At 43.4% G+C, this 14,178-nt stretch overlaps 2 protein-coding genes across 9 annotated transcripts; one reads left to right on the forward strand and one right to left on the reverse strand.

Moving 5' to 3' along the window:
* Window positions 1-8,468: 8,468 nt before the first annotated feature.
* Window positions 8,469-10,614, reverse strand: LOC6728603 (probable tubulin polyglutamylase ttll-15). The gene is made up of 4 exons (XM_016175121.3): window positions 10,452-10,614; window positions 9,219-10,384; window positions 8,949-9,162; window positions 8,469-8,890 (listed from the first exon to the last, which is right to left on the reverse strand). Exons 1-4 carry the CDS (start codon window positions 10,503-10,505, stop codon window positions 8,774-8,776), a joined length of 1,551 nt encoding a protein of 516 aa, XP_016035234.1. The 5' UTR covers window positions 10,506-10,614; the 3' UTR covers window positions 8,469-8,773.
* A 162-nt stretch (window positions 10,615-10,776) lies between these two features.
* LOC6728604 lies at window positions 10,777-14,088 on the forward strand. Of its 8 annotated transcripts, XM_002103909.4 has the most exons (9): window positions 10,803-11,095; window positions 11,155-11,259; window positions 11,312-11,455; window positions 11,505-11,607; window positions 12,266-12,399; window positions 12,627-12,767; window positions 12,823-13,023; window positions 13,139-13,489; window positions 13,588-14,088. In XM_002103909.4, the coding sequence occupies exons 1-9, from the start codon at window positions 10,895-10,897 to the stop codon at window positions 13,963-13,965; spliced, it is 1,758 nt and encodes a 585-aa protein (XP_002103945.1). In that variant the 5' UTR covers window positions 10,803-10,894; the 3' UTR covers window positions 13,966-14,088. The 8 variants fall into 8 exon arrangements, 7 of the variants coding, with proteins under 7 accessions (XP_016035236.1, XP_016035237.1, XP_044779425.1 ...); XM_039294497.2 differs by lacking the exon at window positions 13,139-13,489 and having other exon boundaries at window positions 10,805-11,095; XM_044923489.1 differs by lacking the exon at window positions 10,803-11,095 and having other exon boundaries at window positions 11,155-11,264.
* The last annotated feature ends 90 nt before the right edge of the window (window positions 14,089-14,178 follow it).

Genomic DNA, 14,178 nt, shown 5'->3' on the forward strand with positions numbered 1-14,178 from the left:
ATGACTTGTGTATGTTTAATTAATTTGGTCAAAAGACCGCACCCCCCTCTTAGCGGCCAGCAAATTAAAACATTTAGAGAACCAATGTTTTTCGGTTTGAATTTTCCCGGTGGCGTCGGCCCGGAAAATGCTACACACGAAATTGCAGTAATTCGATCATGTTTTCAGCTTGTTCAATATGTGTAATCGTGTTCTGTGCTATTTATCTTGTGACCTGCATCTAATGCAGCCGGCAGAGCGCCGGAGCAGCCTATCGTAGGTACATTAAAATATTTTTCCTATACCAATACCAGACCAGTGCCGCTGTCTGCTGTCTATAGGATATTTATACATGGGGCCAAAAATGAAGGAAAAACGAACACAATGAGGGCGGCAACCTAAACGAGTTTACGGCCGAATCCCAGACCCAAAACCCAAGACAAGAACTCGGAGCAGCAGATGTTGAACCCATTTCTCATATTAACCTCCGTGCGCATGGAGGTTTCTTTACAACTTTTGCTACGGCTGCAGTTGGAAAAACTTGAGATTTGGCCAATGGGCCCACGTGGTGACACACTTTTCCAGGCATCTATTTTGCTTCTTTTTTTGGCGGCTGTTAGTCACGTCTTGGGTTGACGAAGTCGCTCCTATCCTGACTTTTCCACATCCCAGGCTCCTTGAATGGGGTCAACCCAATAATGAGGACGATGGTTTATCGGAATGCCATTGGCCCGGCTACGCCCTAAATCGCATCCACCAGTTGAGCCTGGTTTATGGGCCTTCGATTAGGCCTTACCTTGAACACACCAACTTAACGGCACCTAACCTTTTTGACCTACAGATATATTAATTTTGATGATGACGACGGCCTGACCTTGTGACCAGGCGGCCAAAACAAATACAGAGGGGCCGAAGGAGTCTAGGGTTAGCTATCCAATCGGACACGTCAAATAACCATTACCATTACCATTACCATGCATACTTAAGCAAGCCTAAATATATGTACTAAGTAGTACACACACACACACAATTTTCAAGTGCAATTGGATTTTCCAGTGCGGTTCAACACGAAAATAGTAATTACCTCATTTTGGTTAGATTCCTTCAGTTAATTTCCGATTTGTTGCGCTTCATTATCCTTTTTGCAGAGCATTTCATTTAATTTAAACCCTATTTCGTTTTAAACGCTGCGTTTTAGAGATACACGACAGTAGTAAAACAAATGTCATGTTGTTATTCAGAATTCAATATTTGCCATAAGTTTTGGGGCTTTCACTGTCATGTTAACTTTATCCGCATGGAAGTTTAGATATAGCACAAATCACGCGATGCACTTTGGCAGCGCAACTTTGACAGCCTGCAACATGTGGCATCGAATTGTTAGACCCTGCAATGGTGCAATTTCGTTTTATTGCCCCTTATCAGGCGCTTTTCTGAGTGATTCTTGGGAATCGGAGAACTTAAGACACCGAAGACACCATTCCAGACGTAACCACTAGCCTAGCCAGCCAAGTGAATTGAAAGTTTTCACACGTACTCGACCGTACGTACTACATACACACATACTTTACTTGGCTGATGCTCTATTTAGGCAGCCAGTTCTGGCCAGATGGCTTATCTGGGCTAACAATGACTTTAGCAGAGGGCTAAAACCAAATTCGGTGGTACAACAACCCCGGGATGGGATCCAAGGCACCCAGCAGTTATCGCTATCGCACCGTCTCCACTTTCTCAAATTATTTTTAGGGTAATCAATAGAACGAGGCGGTGCGAAGGGAAAGAGTTCACCGCCTGAAAATAATTAATCTGGCTTTTGTTGAAAATGTTCGAGACCATGTGGCCGATTTTTCGCTCTTCTGACAGCCTTGTCGTGTTTTCGAATCAAGTTTATTGACCCAAAGTAATTTCACATGCGTGGATTTAAACCAGCGTATTGGGACGCAATTATGTTATTAGGAATTATACTCTAATACTTTTTCGACACGATTTTATTTGGCAAGTTAATGATGTATTGATTAGTTGTATAATCAGTTAACACTTGTCACGTTACAGAATGGAACGGAAAAACGCGTCTTCGCTGCGAGAAGTTAATATTGGTAACCCGCGAGCTATACCGTTAGGCTCGGGGTCTTGACCACGTCTAAAGGACTTTGAATTTGATTTGCATGAGAACGGCCCAAACGACCGAACGAACGACTGGAAAGCCGTGGGTCGAACGAAATTACAACCTTCCACCGAGAATGTCCGAGTGAATTAATGAATTAAGCCGCGATTTATTCAAAGTCCGGTCCAAAGTGTATGCTCTTACACAAGGTGCTTCGTTGAATCCATGACTCTTTCGCTTGAATTGTGGCTCCGGCGAATGTCATTGGGACACCCTAGTCCGATTTGCATACATATTCCCGAAGTGACCTCTCTCTAGTTTCCACCGTTATAGCCCTAACACCATGGTTACCGGCCATGGTCAAAACACGCTACTGGACTTTCCATTAATTTATACAACAGGATGAATGGTGGCATGAATCCTAGCCACACACACACATATTTCCCTGTTTTTATATATGGCATGGGTACCGGGTATAGAACCTCAGGTGGTTGGACTGGAGCACTTTGCCTTCGGTTGCCTGACCAGCCCGAGGACCGAGATCCGAAATCCGAATTCCGAAATCCAAAATCCGAGGAGTGTTTTCCACACCTACACCTCGGCTTATTTGCCATAGGTTTGTGAAAGGCAAACTGAACGAAATGTTTGGGTTTCCGGTTTGACTTGTTGAGGTTTTATTTGCATGCGAGCCCAGCTCTGCCCGCCACCGATTGTGGCAAGAATATTGAAATACTTAATTATTCCCTATTGGCGTTCATACATTTTATTCTCGCATTCACGCAATCCACGCAACTGACCCCCAGATTGCAAACCAAATTCTGCCTTAATGGTCATTCCCTTTCAGCGAGATTTCACTGGATTTACGTGCATCCGAGCAAAGTGGTTGGGCGGACTTTTGAAATAGCCCAATTGGGGTCAGCCACCCAGAGTGAGCTACATTTTTCCAATAAAAAATGATTTATGAATTGCCTGGAATTTATTTAGGAGACGAGCCATGGATTGGGGATATATTTTATGGGGCTAGGACCTCTGTTTACCCTTGGTCTTTTCGAACCATAGGTGGTTATATTCCTCGAAATTTTATAGTAGCTTCTTTCAAGGTCGCAAAAACATGGCTGATCTTAATTAATTTTTATTGCCTCTAATAACTTAATAGCTTACCGTGCTCGGAGTATTTTACTTTGGATATACTGACTGCTTTTCACAGGAAGGAGGTTATAAAAACATGAATTTTTAAGACTTCTGTTAATGTTTTTCTTACTAATTATAAATTAATATATTCCATGTTTCTGCTTTTATTGCTCCAAAATCAAGCTAAAAAGTGCTAGTGCTAAGTAATTAAAATTTGAAATTCAAGCGAAATGCTTTTTACTTTTACTTTGGAATTCACCATTACTTTCAATTTCAGTTTAATGGCGTTTTGATACTACAATTTCCACCTTATCTGCTCCACCCCAAATCGTGCATCGAAATAGTTTTCATAATAGAGGTGCCAATGTCGCACGCCACATATTTCCCGGGCGTTAATTTGAGTGCCACATACGATGTGGCAGACCCCACCTGCTCGTAGGTTCGTGCCCAGCCACATGGCTCAATATCTTAGGTAAATTTACATACATCCACCACTTCGATTTATTCATGCATGGCCGCGTATGCAAACGAATCTAAATTGTTGCACACTGGATTTCCAAAGGGTTCCGAGCCAATTGAGGACTCACCTCGAGGATGGAGAACGGCCGACAGGACGCGCGGATGAGCGTGTGGCGCGTGGATAGCATGGATGATGATGACCAGGAGCGCGGGACATTCGGATTCGGCGGGGCACGAAATGGACACCAGGCTATGGCTATAGATATGGAACTCCGATTCCGAGCACTCGCACTTGCAGCCCGGCGAAAAGTTGAAATCAAAGTTGGCAAAAGGCGTCCGCATGGCGGGATTTCCGATCGGTTCTTCAGCCCTTCGAGCACTGGCCAATATACTCGCGGCCCGAATCCGACGCCTCCGGTTCCACTGGTTCCTCCGGTGTTCAAGTGCCGACTGTCAATGCAAATAAAAATAACAAAATGGCCTCACCTGGCACCTGTATCCTGGCAACATTCATTAAAACACCTCCGAGCGGAGCGCCGTTCAACTTCAGAGCCGCGCCGAATTTGGCGGCTATACGTTGGCTATACATATGTATGCATATATATATATATATATGTATATATGTGCATATATATACGGGGATATACACATATGGATATTAATCCATTTGCACTCGCGCCACTGCATAAGACAAATCGGGCAGCGGAACCGATTTCTCGGCCAAAACTTGCGACGCTGCAAAACGAGCGCATTATTTAATAATACCGTTTGTTTATTGAATCGCAGTCAAAACTTTTGGCACAGACGGAAACCCAGCTACCCAGGACTGCTCCCAGTGCTCCTTCTCCACTTCGCCGCAACTTGGTGGGTGGCTGGATGGATGGGTGGCGGTGCACAGCAAGGAATCATGTTGTATGGGTATGGTGGATATATGCTTGTCAGTATCTTCGACGGAGCTCTTGAAAAATAGTTCCTTAAAATGCGCGACTTTCCAGGCATATCAAATTTAGATATATCCCGAATTCAATGAACATTTTTTGCAATATTTTTATAGCATTTTTTCCAGTGCACTTGGAGGGGGGTGTTGCAGTCGTCGACGGCAACGACTACAGTATGGGCCAAGTGGCAGGGGCAAAGGCAACGCCGGCATGTCTGTCACACCCCGAAAAGTGAAATAGCTTCTGTCAATATTCTGTCAATAGGCACATGTTTTCCGCTGCCGAGTGGGGTGGCGATTGCCAAACCAAACCAAATCGAACCCAAAGTGGAGCCATTGGGGGTAGGGGGGGCACCGCTGCGTTTTCCCTTTCGCCTGATATTTAATCGATCTCCTGGCAATGAACATAGATCAATATTGCGTCCGAAAGCGATTTCATTTTGGGGGCTCGACCTATTTTTGCCACTTATCCTGTGCGGAGTATTAAATGGGCATTTTGGATTCAAATTCATTTTGGAATATAATAAGAAAAGTAATGTAATGTAGTTGAATTCAAATCAAAGCGAATACAGATTTTATTAACATATATATTTTGTTTTTTTTAATGTTAATCAACATCACCTATATGTAAAATTCCACTCCATATTAAATCGCCAGAAGTTGCTGCCCTTGTTTTGTGTCTGAATAACGACGTCCTCGCATTTATCTGCATAAACTTAAAGCGCAAAGTATCTCAACTCGGCAAGAAAAGAAGATAGACCCAAGACTCAAGGGTCAAGTAAGTACATACACTCCAGAGTGCATACATATATGTATGTAAGTACTGCGAGCATGTGCATCGCATCTGTGTGGAGGAAGACAAGGATCTGGAGTTGCTGGGATGGCTGGTCTGTGGTCCAGAGACTCGACACTGGGATATGGGAACTGGGAACTGGGAACCGGGAACCGGCAGCTCCAACACTTTTCTTTGGCCGCTGGCCATTCCATCCATGCACCATAATTTTCAATAGCTATTCAAATTCTTTGAAGTTCTCGAGGTCACCTAACGGATGCAAGAAGGCATTGAAATTGATCCAGGCCATGAGCATCGCATCGCAGCGCATCGTATCGCAGTTGCCACTGCTACATAGTTGAAAACTGGCGAACTTGCCATCCGCTGGGCTTTTAGTTTTGGTCTTGGCATCGCTTTTTGGCCACCAAACCGGATAGTCGTAGTCATAGTCTCTCCAAAGTCCCTTGCAGCTCTTTGTTGTTTTATTTCGTTTTTGTTCTGTTGCTCCAAAGCCAAGATGCATCATCACATCGACCCAATCGCATCAGCCAGCATCCCATCCGATCCAATCCTATCCTATCCTATCCAATGCTATCCTATCCCGCACATTTATCTGGCAAGCAATTCCAATTTCGTCCGTTACTGCGAATATCCGAGTAATCACTGGTTTTCCAACCAATCAGGGGGTTAAATTGCATCAAGATGCTTACTTAAAACAAAGTTGTTTTTATAACAAAAAATCCATCATTAAGCCTTAAGTTGCATGACTTTAAGTAGGATACGAAACTGCCTAACATTCCCCATCCTGATTAATTATTTATTCCATGAATGCAGCATGTTCTTTGATTTTACAGTGCGCACTAAATGTGAATTGTTATACCATTAAGATGAATTTCCAGGCAACAGGATCCTAAAACTACTTTTATATCGCTTACTCGAGTATCTCCAATTACCAAAACCTTAGATTTGAAACCTTGGACATGGGATCTTAATCTTGGCTTTGTCAAAAAGGATGTGTGGACTAGTACTGAGCATGGTAAAGTGAGTATCTGAAAGATTCTTATTTTTTATCACAACAAGTACTGATGAGTGGAAAAAGTCTGACTTCCCGAGGAAACACTTGCTCAAAAGCAATCACTTTTTTTAATGGAAACTTAAGTACGCATATCAGATTACGAGCTAATGAGCGTATGCATGAGAAATAATGGCATCGGCATCGGGATCGGGATCGGGATCGCCTCCTCTCGTTTAACGGTGTGGTGTCATGAAGGTAACGACCTTAAGGAGAACAGATGTTGCATCCAAGGAATTTGCATACTGGACACCAAAACTGAACTGATCCAAACCGAAAGCCAAAACTAAAACCAAACCAAAAGCGATATAAAGCCGGCTTGGTGTTAAGTATAAGTTTGAAAATGAGCCAAAGAGTAAAAGAATCGTGCATTATAATGTAATGAACCAGTTCGCCCATGGTCGCGTATTAACCATCCTGCAGAGTACTTCATTTGCGCCAGTGCCTAAGCATCTTGGTTGGCTTTAGCTCCTGGGATAGCTGTAGATGGCTTCTCGGCTCCACAACTGCGAGACTGCGAGATGCAAATGAAATATGCGCCGGCATTAAGAGCAAAATTACAAATTTCAGAGGAGTGCGAGCGGCAGCTGCTTCTGGCCATCTACATGGCAATGGGTATGGGTATGGGTATGTGGCTTATGTGGCGCTGCCTTCTGCACGGTGGCCATTTCCTGGCATTTTAACTGGTTTTGTTTGACGGTGGTTACAATTAGCGGCTATTTAAATTGCCACGCATGAGCCGCTATTAATTACGGAACGATGGCACCGCAGCCTAAAACCGAGAAAAAGTTGTTTACGCCTGGTATTCCACAGAGGATCCAGGGGGGTGGGGGACCATCTAACCGTTAAACGGAAGCTCCAATGTCTTTCAAGTACCCGAAGTACAAGTAAATTGGGGGGATAGAGGGGGCTTCCCAGAACCCGATACCCATTGCACTGATTTGGACTCGGGGGAATCACTTTTTTATCAAACAGCAATTTGCACCTATCAGTCGATCAGTGTCCCTTTTCTTCTGCCTATTTGGCTTCTTTTGTTATTGTTTTTGTTCTCTTTATTCCTTGTATTTTCCCATGGCGCAATCACAACTAATGCACCGCGTATGGAGCCTCTAAATGTCGAATGAAGTCAGCGATAAATTCAGCTGGTTGATTAGCTGTTGGGGCAATAAATCCATCGCTTCACACCGCCACAAGTAATTGCCGACAAAGCGTCTTCGTCGCCGTCTTCATCTCCATTTCGACAAAAAGCTCAGCTCCGATCAGCTCAGCGACTCTGGATGTGGGCATGGGCATGGGGATGGGGATGGGGACTTCAGTCCAAGTCCAAGTCCAGCTCCGTCCATCCATCCATCTATTCTGCGGACTGGACTGGACTGAGCTGGTCGAGCTCTTCGGCTCTCCACTCTGAGTAAGAATGTGTGCCGGCCAATATTTTATCAAACCTGACATTTCCTCGTGTAGCTCCGATTATGGCCCGGGTTGCGACGAGGTCGCGATTCTCTGCGAGCACAGCGGCATTGATTGCCACTGCCCATGTGTATTTATTCCTCTGCTTATGTTTATGTTGACATTGACATATCTCGCGTCTTATCGGTTTGCAATAAGTGTACGCCGTTCCATCGCACAGGCACAGGCACCAATGAGCCGGCATCGCTTGAGCGAGCGTTCTGTTTTCCACCGCTCTGTCGCCACAGTCGATACTGCTGGTATGGGTAGGTACCCATGGTCGAGGACGTTGGCGACAACTGCAGCTCGGTTCGGGCCCTCTGGACCCGGATGAAATGGACAATGACCTGCCGCAACGAACGGGTTTGACCATTAGCAGTAAGTTATTCGGCAAACGAAATTAGAGACACATGGTGCTTAATACACTAAATGATCGTAATAGTTTAGACCTTGTTCAATGGTACCACTTGCGAATATACTTGTAATTTTGTAACATATATACCCAATAATGTGGTAATGAGATTTTTATAATAATATTTCCATTGTAAGATTATAATAAGATTAGTCATACAACATATTAACCTTTCATGGTCAATTTTAAATCTTTACTAGAAATGTAGACTTAAACAATTTAAGAGGTTAAAATTTAATAATTTAAGGACGGTTTTATATTTGTACATGTTTCGTTGTCAAAGTGTCTAGTTGGTTTCCATTCCAATTGAATGCTAATTATTAAATGGCCATTTACAACATTAAGCCAATTTGCTATTTTATCTATTATCAACTAAGTATCGGTGGCCAATTAACTAATGCTGAGCATAAGAGGTTACCGTGTCACAGTAAGTATTTACATAAGAAGATAATTAAATTGATCTAATTGCACCAGGCAGCATCAAATTGGCATTTGTTGTGGAACCAGCGGGTCATCCAGGCGTTTTTCTTTGACATGTTTGCAGTTTCCGCCATAACATCGAACCTCGTTGGATCGTGCTAAATAAAGTAAGGATATTACTTCACAATTTCTAAGTTTCTCGAACATACTACGTACAATGGGCTTAGGGAAAATGCGCTTCATGTCCACGCGATGCAAGTGCTCCTGATGGGCCTGCTGCAGCATCTTGTACTCCGAGCCACTGAGGCATTGCAGGCAAAGATCGCACTCCTCCTTGTTGCAGGACTTGTCGCAATCGTGTGCAGCGCATTTGTTCAAGTCGGTGGCCAGGTTTTTATCGGCTGTGATCATCTCGCTGCTTTCGCCAAGCCTTAAAGTAAATACATATTAAAGTACGTTGGGTTTAATATTATTATTATTACTTACAATGTGCCACTTGTTGATGTAAGTGGCCTTATTCCAACCAAATTAAACACGCTGTATAGAACTTGCTCGTACAACAGCGAGTTGGGCTTGAAATGGGCCGAAGAAAGATTGGGAGACATGTTGGCCTCCATGAGAAAAACTTTCAGATCCTCGTCAATAAACAAATCAAATCGCATCAGATCGAAGAAGTTGTGAGTCCTGTAGGAGCGCAGTATGTTAACGATGTCCTTCTCCTTGGCCGCAATTGTGGTGCGTACTATGTGCTCCACTTGAGGCCAAATCTGGGCGGGATCCTTGCCCTGATCTCGGACATAGGCTTCAAAAACGGTGCGCATGCTGCCCCCAAAGCGATTGTAGTACTTGCGGAGCGAAGGAACCTCCCAAGTGGGCAGGTAGTCATCCCCCACAATGTACTTGTCCACATTCTCGGCATCGAAGGGATGGTATTTCACGGGGCAGTACCGGAACAGAACGTCGCCCGTGTAGATGTAGACTCGCAAGGGATTAATCGAGGTAATGACTACATAGACGCCGATGTCGAACTTGTGGCCATCCACCAGATAGGGTCGCTGGACGAATTCCTGGACAAAGGAGTCGTTCGATCCGAAGGCAATGTCAGCGGGAGCTCGCACCTTAATGTGCCGATGCTCGTTGTGCTTCTGGACGAACAGGGCCTGGGGATTCTCCCTGGCGTAGTCCAGGAACTCCTCCCGTTCCGCTGGCAATCGAAAGGCGCGCGGTAGAAAGGGCAACTGGGTTGTGCACAGGTCTACCTTGTTGGTTAGGTAACCGCAGCCCGGGTAATGGTTCACCACCTGATGCTGTCCGAGATTCTTGAGATTGGCGAACGAAAGAAATGGATAGTCGTGGGCCCACAACAGATTCCAGCTCTCGTTAACTCCCACTCTTTGGTAGCCGAACTTGTGCAGCACACTGACCACATGCACCAGGTGCTCCTCCGTGGGACTGCGCCCAAAGATCGCATATGTGGGCGGTGGCTGCAGTTGATCTGCTGAAGAGTCTGCTGATTTCCAGGGGAAGACTCTGCTGGCATGGGGCAGCACCTCAACCACCACGGCCGTGGCCACCGTCGCCGCCAGAAATATCATAATGGGCAGCAGTCCAATGCTGTTCGATGGCTTTTCAGACTCCTCCGTTTTAGCCATCTACAGAAAAAGAGAAAGTTTTTGGTTGCTCATCAATGGAAAATGCACCAAAAATAGATGAACTTACTTTGCCATCTACCTCCTTTTGATTAGGAGCATTCTCCACTACACTGGCATCCATTCCACGTCCGGGAGTGCTATTTTCAAATGCTAATACAAGCGACTAATTTAAAACAGACTTTTTTGTTCGCGATCTCCACGGCAACCAAACCGAAATTTCCCGTTTGCCATTCAAAGTGAAGCGCCAGCGGGTCAGCTGTTTCGAAATTTCCCCTTTGTGGCGCGCGTTTAAAAACGGCATCTCTGATGAAACGGTTAGGGAAATTTGTAACGGTAATTTAAAATATTTACAAATAATTACAACAAATCTTAAAAACATATAATAAAAGGTCTTAGAGCCCGATACTGGGTATTTCAAAATTAATTTTGTTTTTTTATGTCACAAAAAAATAACTAAAACACACATTTTGTTCTTATATACTTTTTTTATTTTTTCGTTGCAAAGTTAAAATGCAACGACGTACAAAAATCACTGCAGATACTAAAAGAATTCAATCGCTCAAGGCCTTGTTCAAAAAAGTGGTTCGCATAATGAGCCTTAATGATCCCTGGCGCGAAAACGAAGGTGACCCAAGGATAACTTCAAACGTCACGAGGAATTTATCCACCAGAGTGCGCACAAAATCCAAATCGGGGTTCCTAACTGCAGCGGTATAACAAATTTATTCAAAATATATGTAACAAACGAATAATTACCTACTTTATGACAGGACAAATCTCTGATTCGAACGCCGCACGTGATTCGTACAATTGCGGAACGAAGGAAATTATGTCAACTGTTTGCTAAGTTGACATGTTTGGCAGGCTTCAGTCCAGTGAAGTACCTTTTTTATGAGGTGGCTAACAACTGACTTTGGGTTTCTTTAGAAAATTCGAGCTCGACTAGTTCCTGTGGTCCGTTTGATGCCCGTGGACGCTGGTCGCATTATCATAAGGCAATCGGATGCTCCTATAACCGTGTTTTTTGTACTAACAGGGGAAGTACATATGATTAAAAACCAAAAAAACCAGGTAATGGCTGACTAGTATAAATACATAATCCTAACTTTTGATTTGATAGGAGGGAGAAGGAGTGATCGTGGGATTCCTTGGTGCCGGAGATATGATGGGTGATGTGGAGCTCTTGCAGGGCATCAAACGAACTCACACCTTCAGAGCAGCAAGTGAGTTTTTAACTGAGTTATTAAGTCATATTTAATATCTTTTTATTATATTCTTCATTCTGAGAGCTAACACCAGCATAGCTAACATTCTTATCTCTCCCAATTAAATCACACTTAAGTATGATAAGAAAGTGAATTAGGTAAACTGGCACTATTTGCGGCTCATGTCGGAATAAATGGGAAATACATAGGGCCAGCACGCGATTTGTACGATTGTGTTTATTGGGAGTTTGTTTGGTTTTGTTGCTTCATTTGCGATTGCCTGTACCCACCAATTTAATCAGCAATAAACAACGTTAAGTCCTAATTCGATTCAATCAAAATGAATAACAAAATACCCCCTCCCCCCGAGTCCGTCACGAATCCGCCAGGTATTCGTATTCAGTAGTATAAACTATTCAGTCAAATATATAGGTTGGCCCAAAACAACACCCGCCTTCCTTTGGCGCATTGGCTTGATTTTTCGGCTGTTGTGCCTGTTACTCCTCGTGCTGGCAATCTTAAAAAAAAGAAAATAAATAAAAAACAGATGCACGCCACCAGAAGCACCAGCACCAGCAGTACTTGGCCCCAGCTCCATGGATTCCATGTGCCCCGATTCGATGGGAGTCGCCAATTCGCCAGTTCGCCAGCAACTATTGAACGATTCACTTTGCAGCCTACTGCGAACTGCTCGTCCTGTACGACTATGATTTTGCACCGATTCTTGGGGCCTACATGACCAAGATTTGGGACGAGAAGAAGCGGGCCCTCAAGGCACTGGACTACTTTGACTTTCTCGATGACGATCAGGTAAAAAATCCAGAAGTTCCACTCTGAAGACTTCTTAGAAACATCATGTCCCATTACAAACCAATTCCCTCATTATAAGCCTTCAACATTCATTTCTTAACAATCATTCATGAACAGAAATACTTTCCTAAATATATTTACAAGCTAATATATAAAGCTCACCATTTATTAACTCTTTTGCTAAATTTTACTGAATTATTTTCAATCTACAAAATGCATTTTTGTAGATCGTAGAAGCTTGCCGATATGGGAGACTGAAGCAATTCGATCCACTGGATACCATATTCTGTGAGGATATAGGATCCATGACCAATGTCCACTTTGTGCTCAGTGGAGAATGTCTGATACTACAATGTCTGAATATAAAGGTCAGCAGATCTGAAAACCTTTGATTTCTACTTAAGCCCTTTACTCCAATTCTAGGTTAGCATGAAAAGGGGTAAAAAGGTATATGATCTTTTGCCGGCGGCTGAAGGTGATGTGTCCAAAATGTTTAGAAAAGCCGTGAGATCCACATTTTCCTCCCAAAGTACCCACGAAGATCAGTCAAAAATTGATATTCTTGATCTTGTGGCAAGTACGAGTTCCAGTTCCACGGGAGAAAAAAGTGCTCTCAACCGCAAGGTAAGCGCATTTTTAAAGCAACTGCAAATATTTGGGTATAGTCTATCCTGTGTTATTGCTTGATTTGTAGTTTCTTTTTTTATTTGATGTAAATATTAATTTAACTAATATACAGATGCGAAAAATGGATCTAAGAGATATAGAAAAAAGATGCGGCATGATCAAATCGCCGCCACAAAAATCGCGTTTCACTTGGCGCCGCTCGATTCGAAAGTCAACGATGTCCGTATTTTCTCGCAGTGAAAATAGGTTGATAAGTGAAGATGTATTTGAGAATTTTTGGGAAATGTGCGAGGATGAAAGTGATATCGAATCATATTCATCGGGCTCAGACTACACGGACATGGAGTTTAAGCAATCCTTCCGTTTCGGTCCTACCTTGAATAATACTACGGAAATCGACTACGATGGGAGTTCTATTTTTTCGTCATCGCTATCTAGTTTTTCCTCGAGCAGTGGTTCATCCGTAAGTGCCTAGGAAAATTAGTACACGAAAAGTGTTCCTTAAATATAAGGTGAACTCTATTTTGAATATGTTTCACCATTCTGGCATTCTCCTTGCAGACGACACCCACCATTGAAAGCCATTTCATCGATGTGGGTACCATAACATTTGGAGGCATTTTCGGCTTGGGCGAGAAAATGGAAAATCGCGTGATAATGGCAAGGAGCACGGTTCAATGCCTGATACTTCCCAGATTTTTCCTGCTGGAGAAGAAACAAAATCCCGGCAATGTCTGGGAGCGCAGACTGTTGTATGTGGGCGTCATGGTTCCATCCAGAGAAGCCCTTTTCGCCCACTATCGTAAAGCTTGTGACTGGAAGAAGTTCAAAAACGATATAATTTCCGAAACCCTGAAGCCCTCCGACAATGACAACACAAACATCGAAGACGTTCCCATAATTTGCAGAATTGTAGAATCACCAGAGGATCTCAATTAGTTGTGGAAAATAAATTGTTGATTAAGGGGCGGTTCTGTATTTTTCAGTTGAGTCAAAAGTATCAGCTAATTATGACAATTTGGTTCAGCTGAAAAATGTAACAACACCCGATAAATTGAACTGCATTTAAATGCTATTTTTGGTTCAGGTAATAACATCTTAAAATATTTATTGGTAAGTCTCGGAATCCGCGTCACACTCCAGTTATTAAGG

Source organism: Drosophila simulans, chromosome 3R (assembly GCF_016746395.2).
Source record: "Drosophila simulans strain w501 chromosome 3R, Prin_Dsim_3.1, whole genome shotgun sequence".
Lineage (NCBI taxonomy): Eukaryota > Metazoa > Arthropoda > Insecta > Diptera > Drosophilidae > Drosophila > Drosophila simulans.

Bases quoted from the DNA above. Each gene is read 5' to 3' on its own strand.
- LOC6728603 (XM_016175121.3), bottom strand. From the start codon at position 10,505: ATGGATGCCAGTGTAGTGGAGAATGCTCCTAATCAAAAGGAGGTAGAT. The intron at 9,163-9,218 runs GTAAGTAATAAT...ATTTACTTTAAG, and splicing joins ACATCAACAAGTGGCACATT to GCTTGGCGAAAGCAGCGAGA. The intron at 8,891-8,948 runs GTACGTAGTATG...TACTTTATTTAG, and splicing joins GCATTTTCCCTAAGCCCATT to CACGATCCAACGAGGTTCGA.
- LOC6728604 (XM_002103909.4), top strand. From the start codon at position 10,895: ATGCAACGACGTACAAAAATCACTGCAGATACTAAAAGAATTCAATCG. The intron at 11,260-11,311 runs GTGAAGTACCTT...GGGTTTCTTTAG, and splicing joins GTTTGGCAGGCTTCAGTCCA to AAAATTCGAGCTCGACTAGT. The intron at 11,608-12,265 runs GTGAGTTTTTAA...TTCACTTTGCAG, and splicing joins TCACACCTTCAGAGCAGCAA to CCTACTGCGAACTGCTCGTC.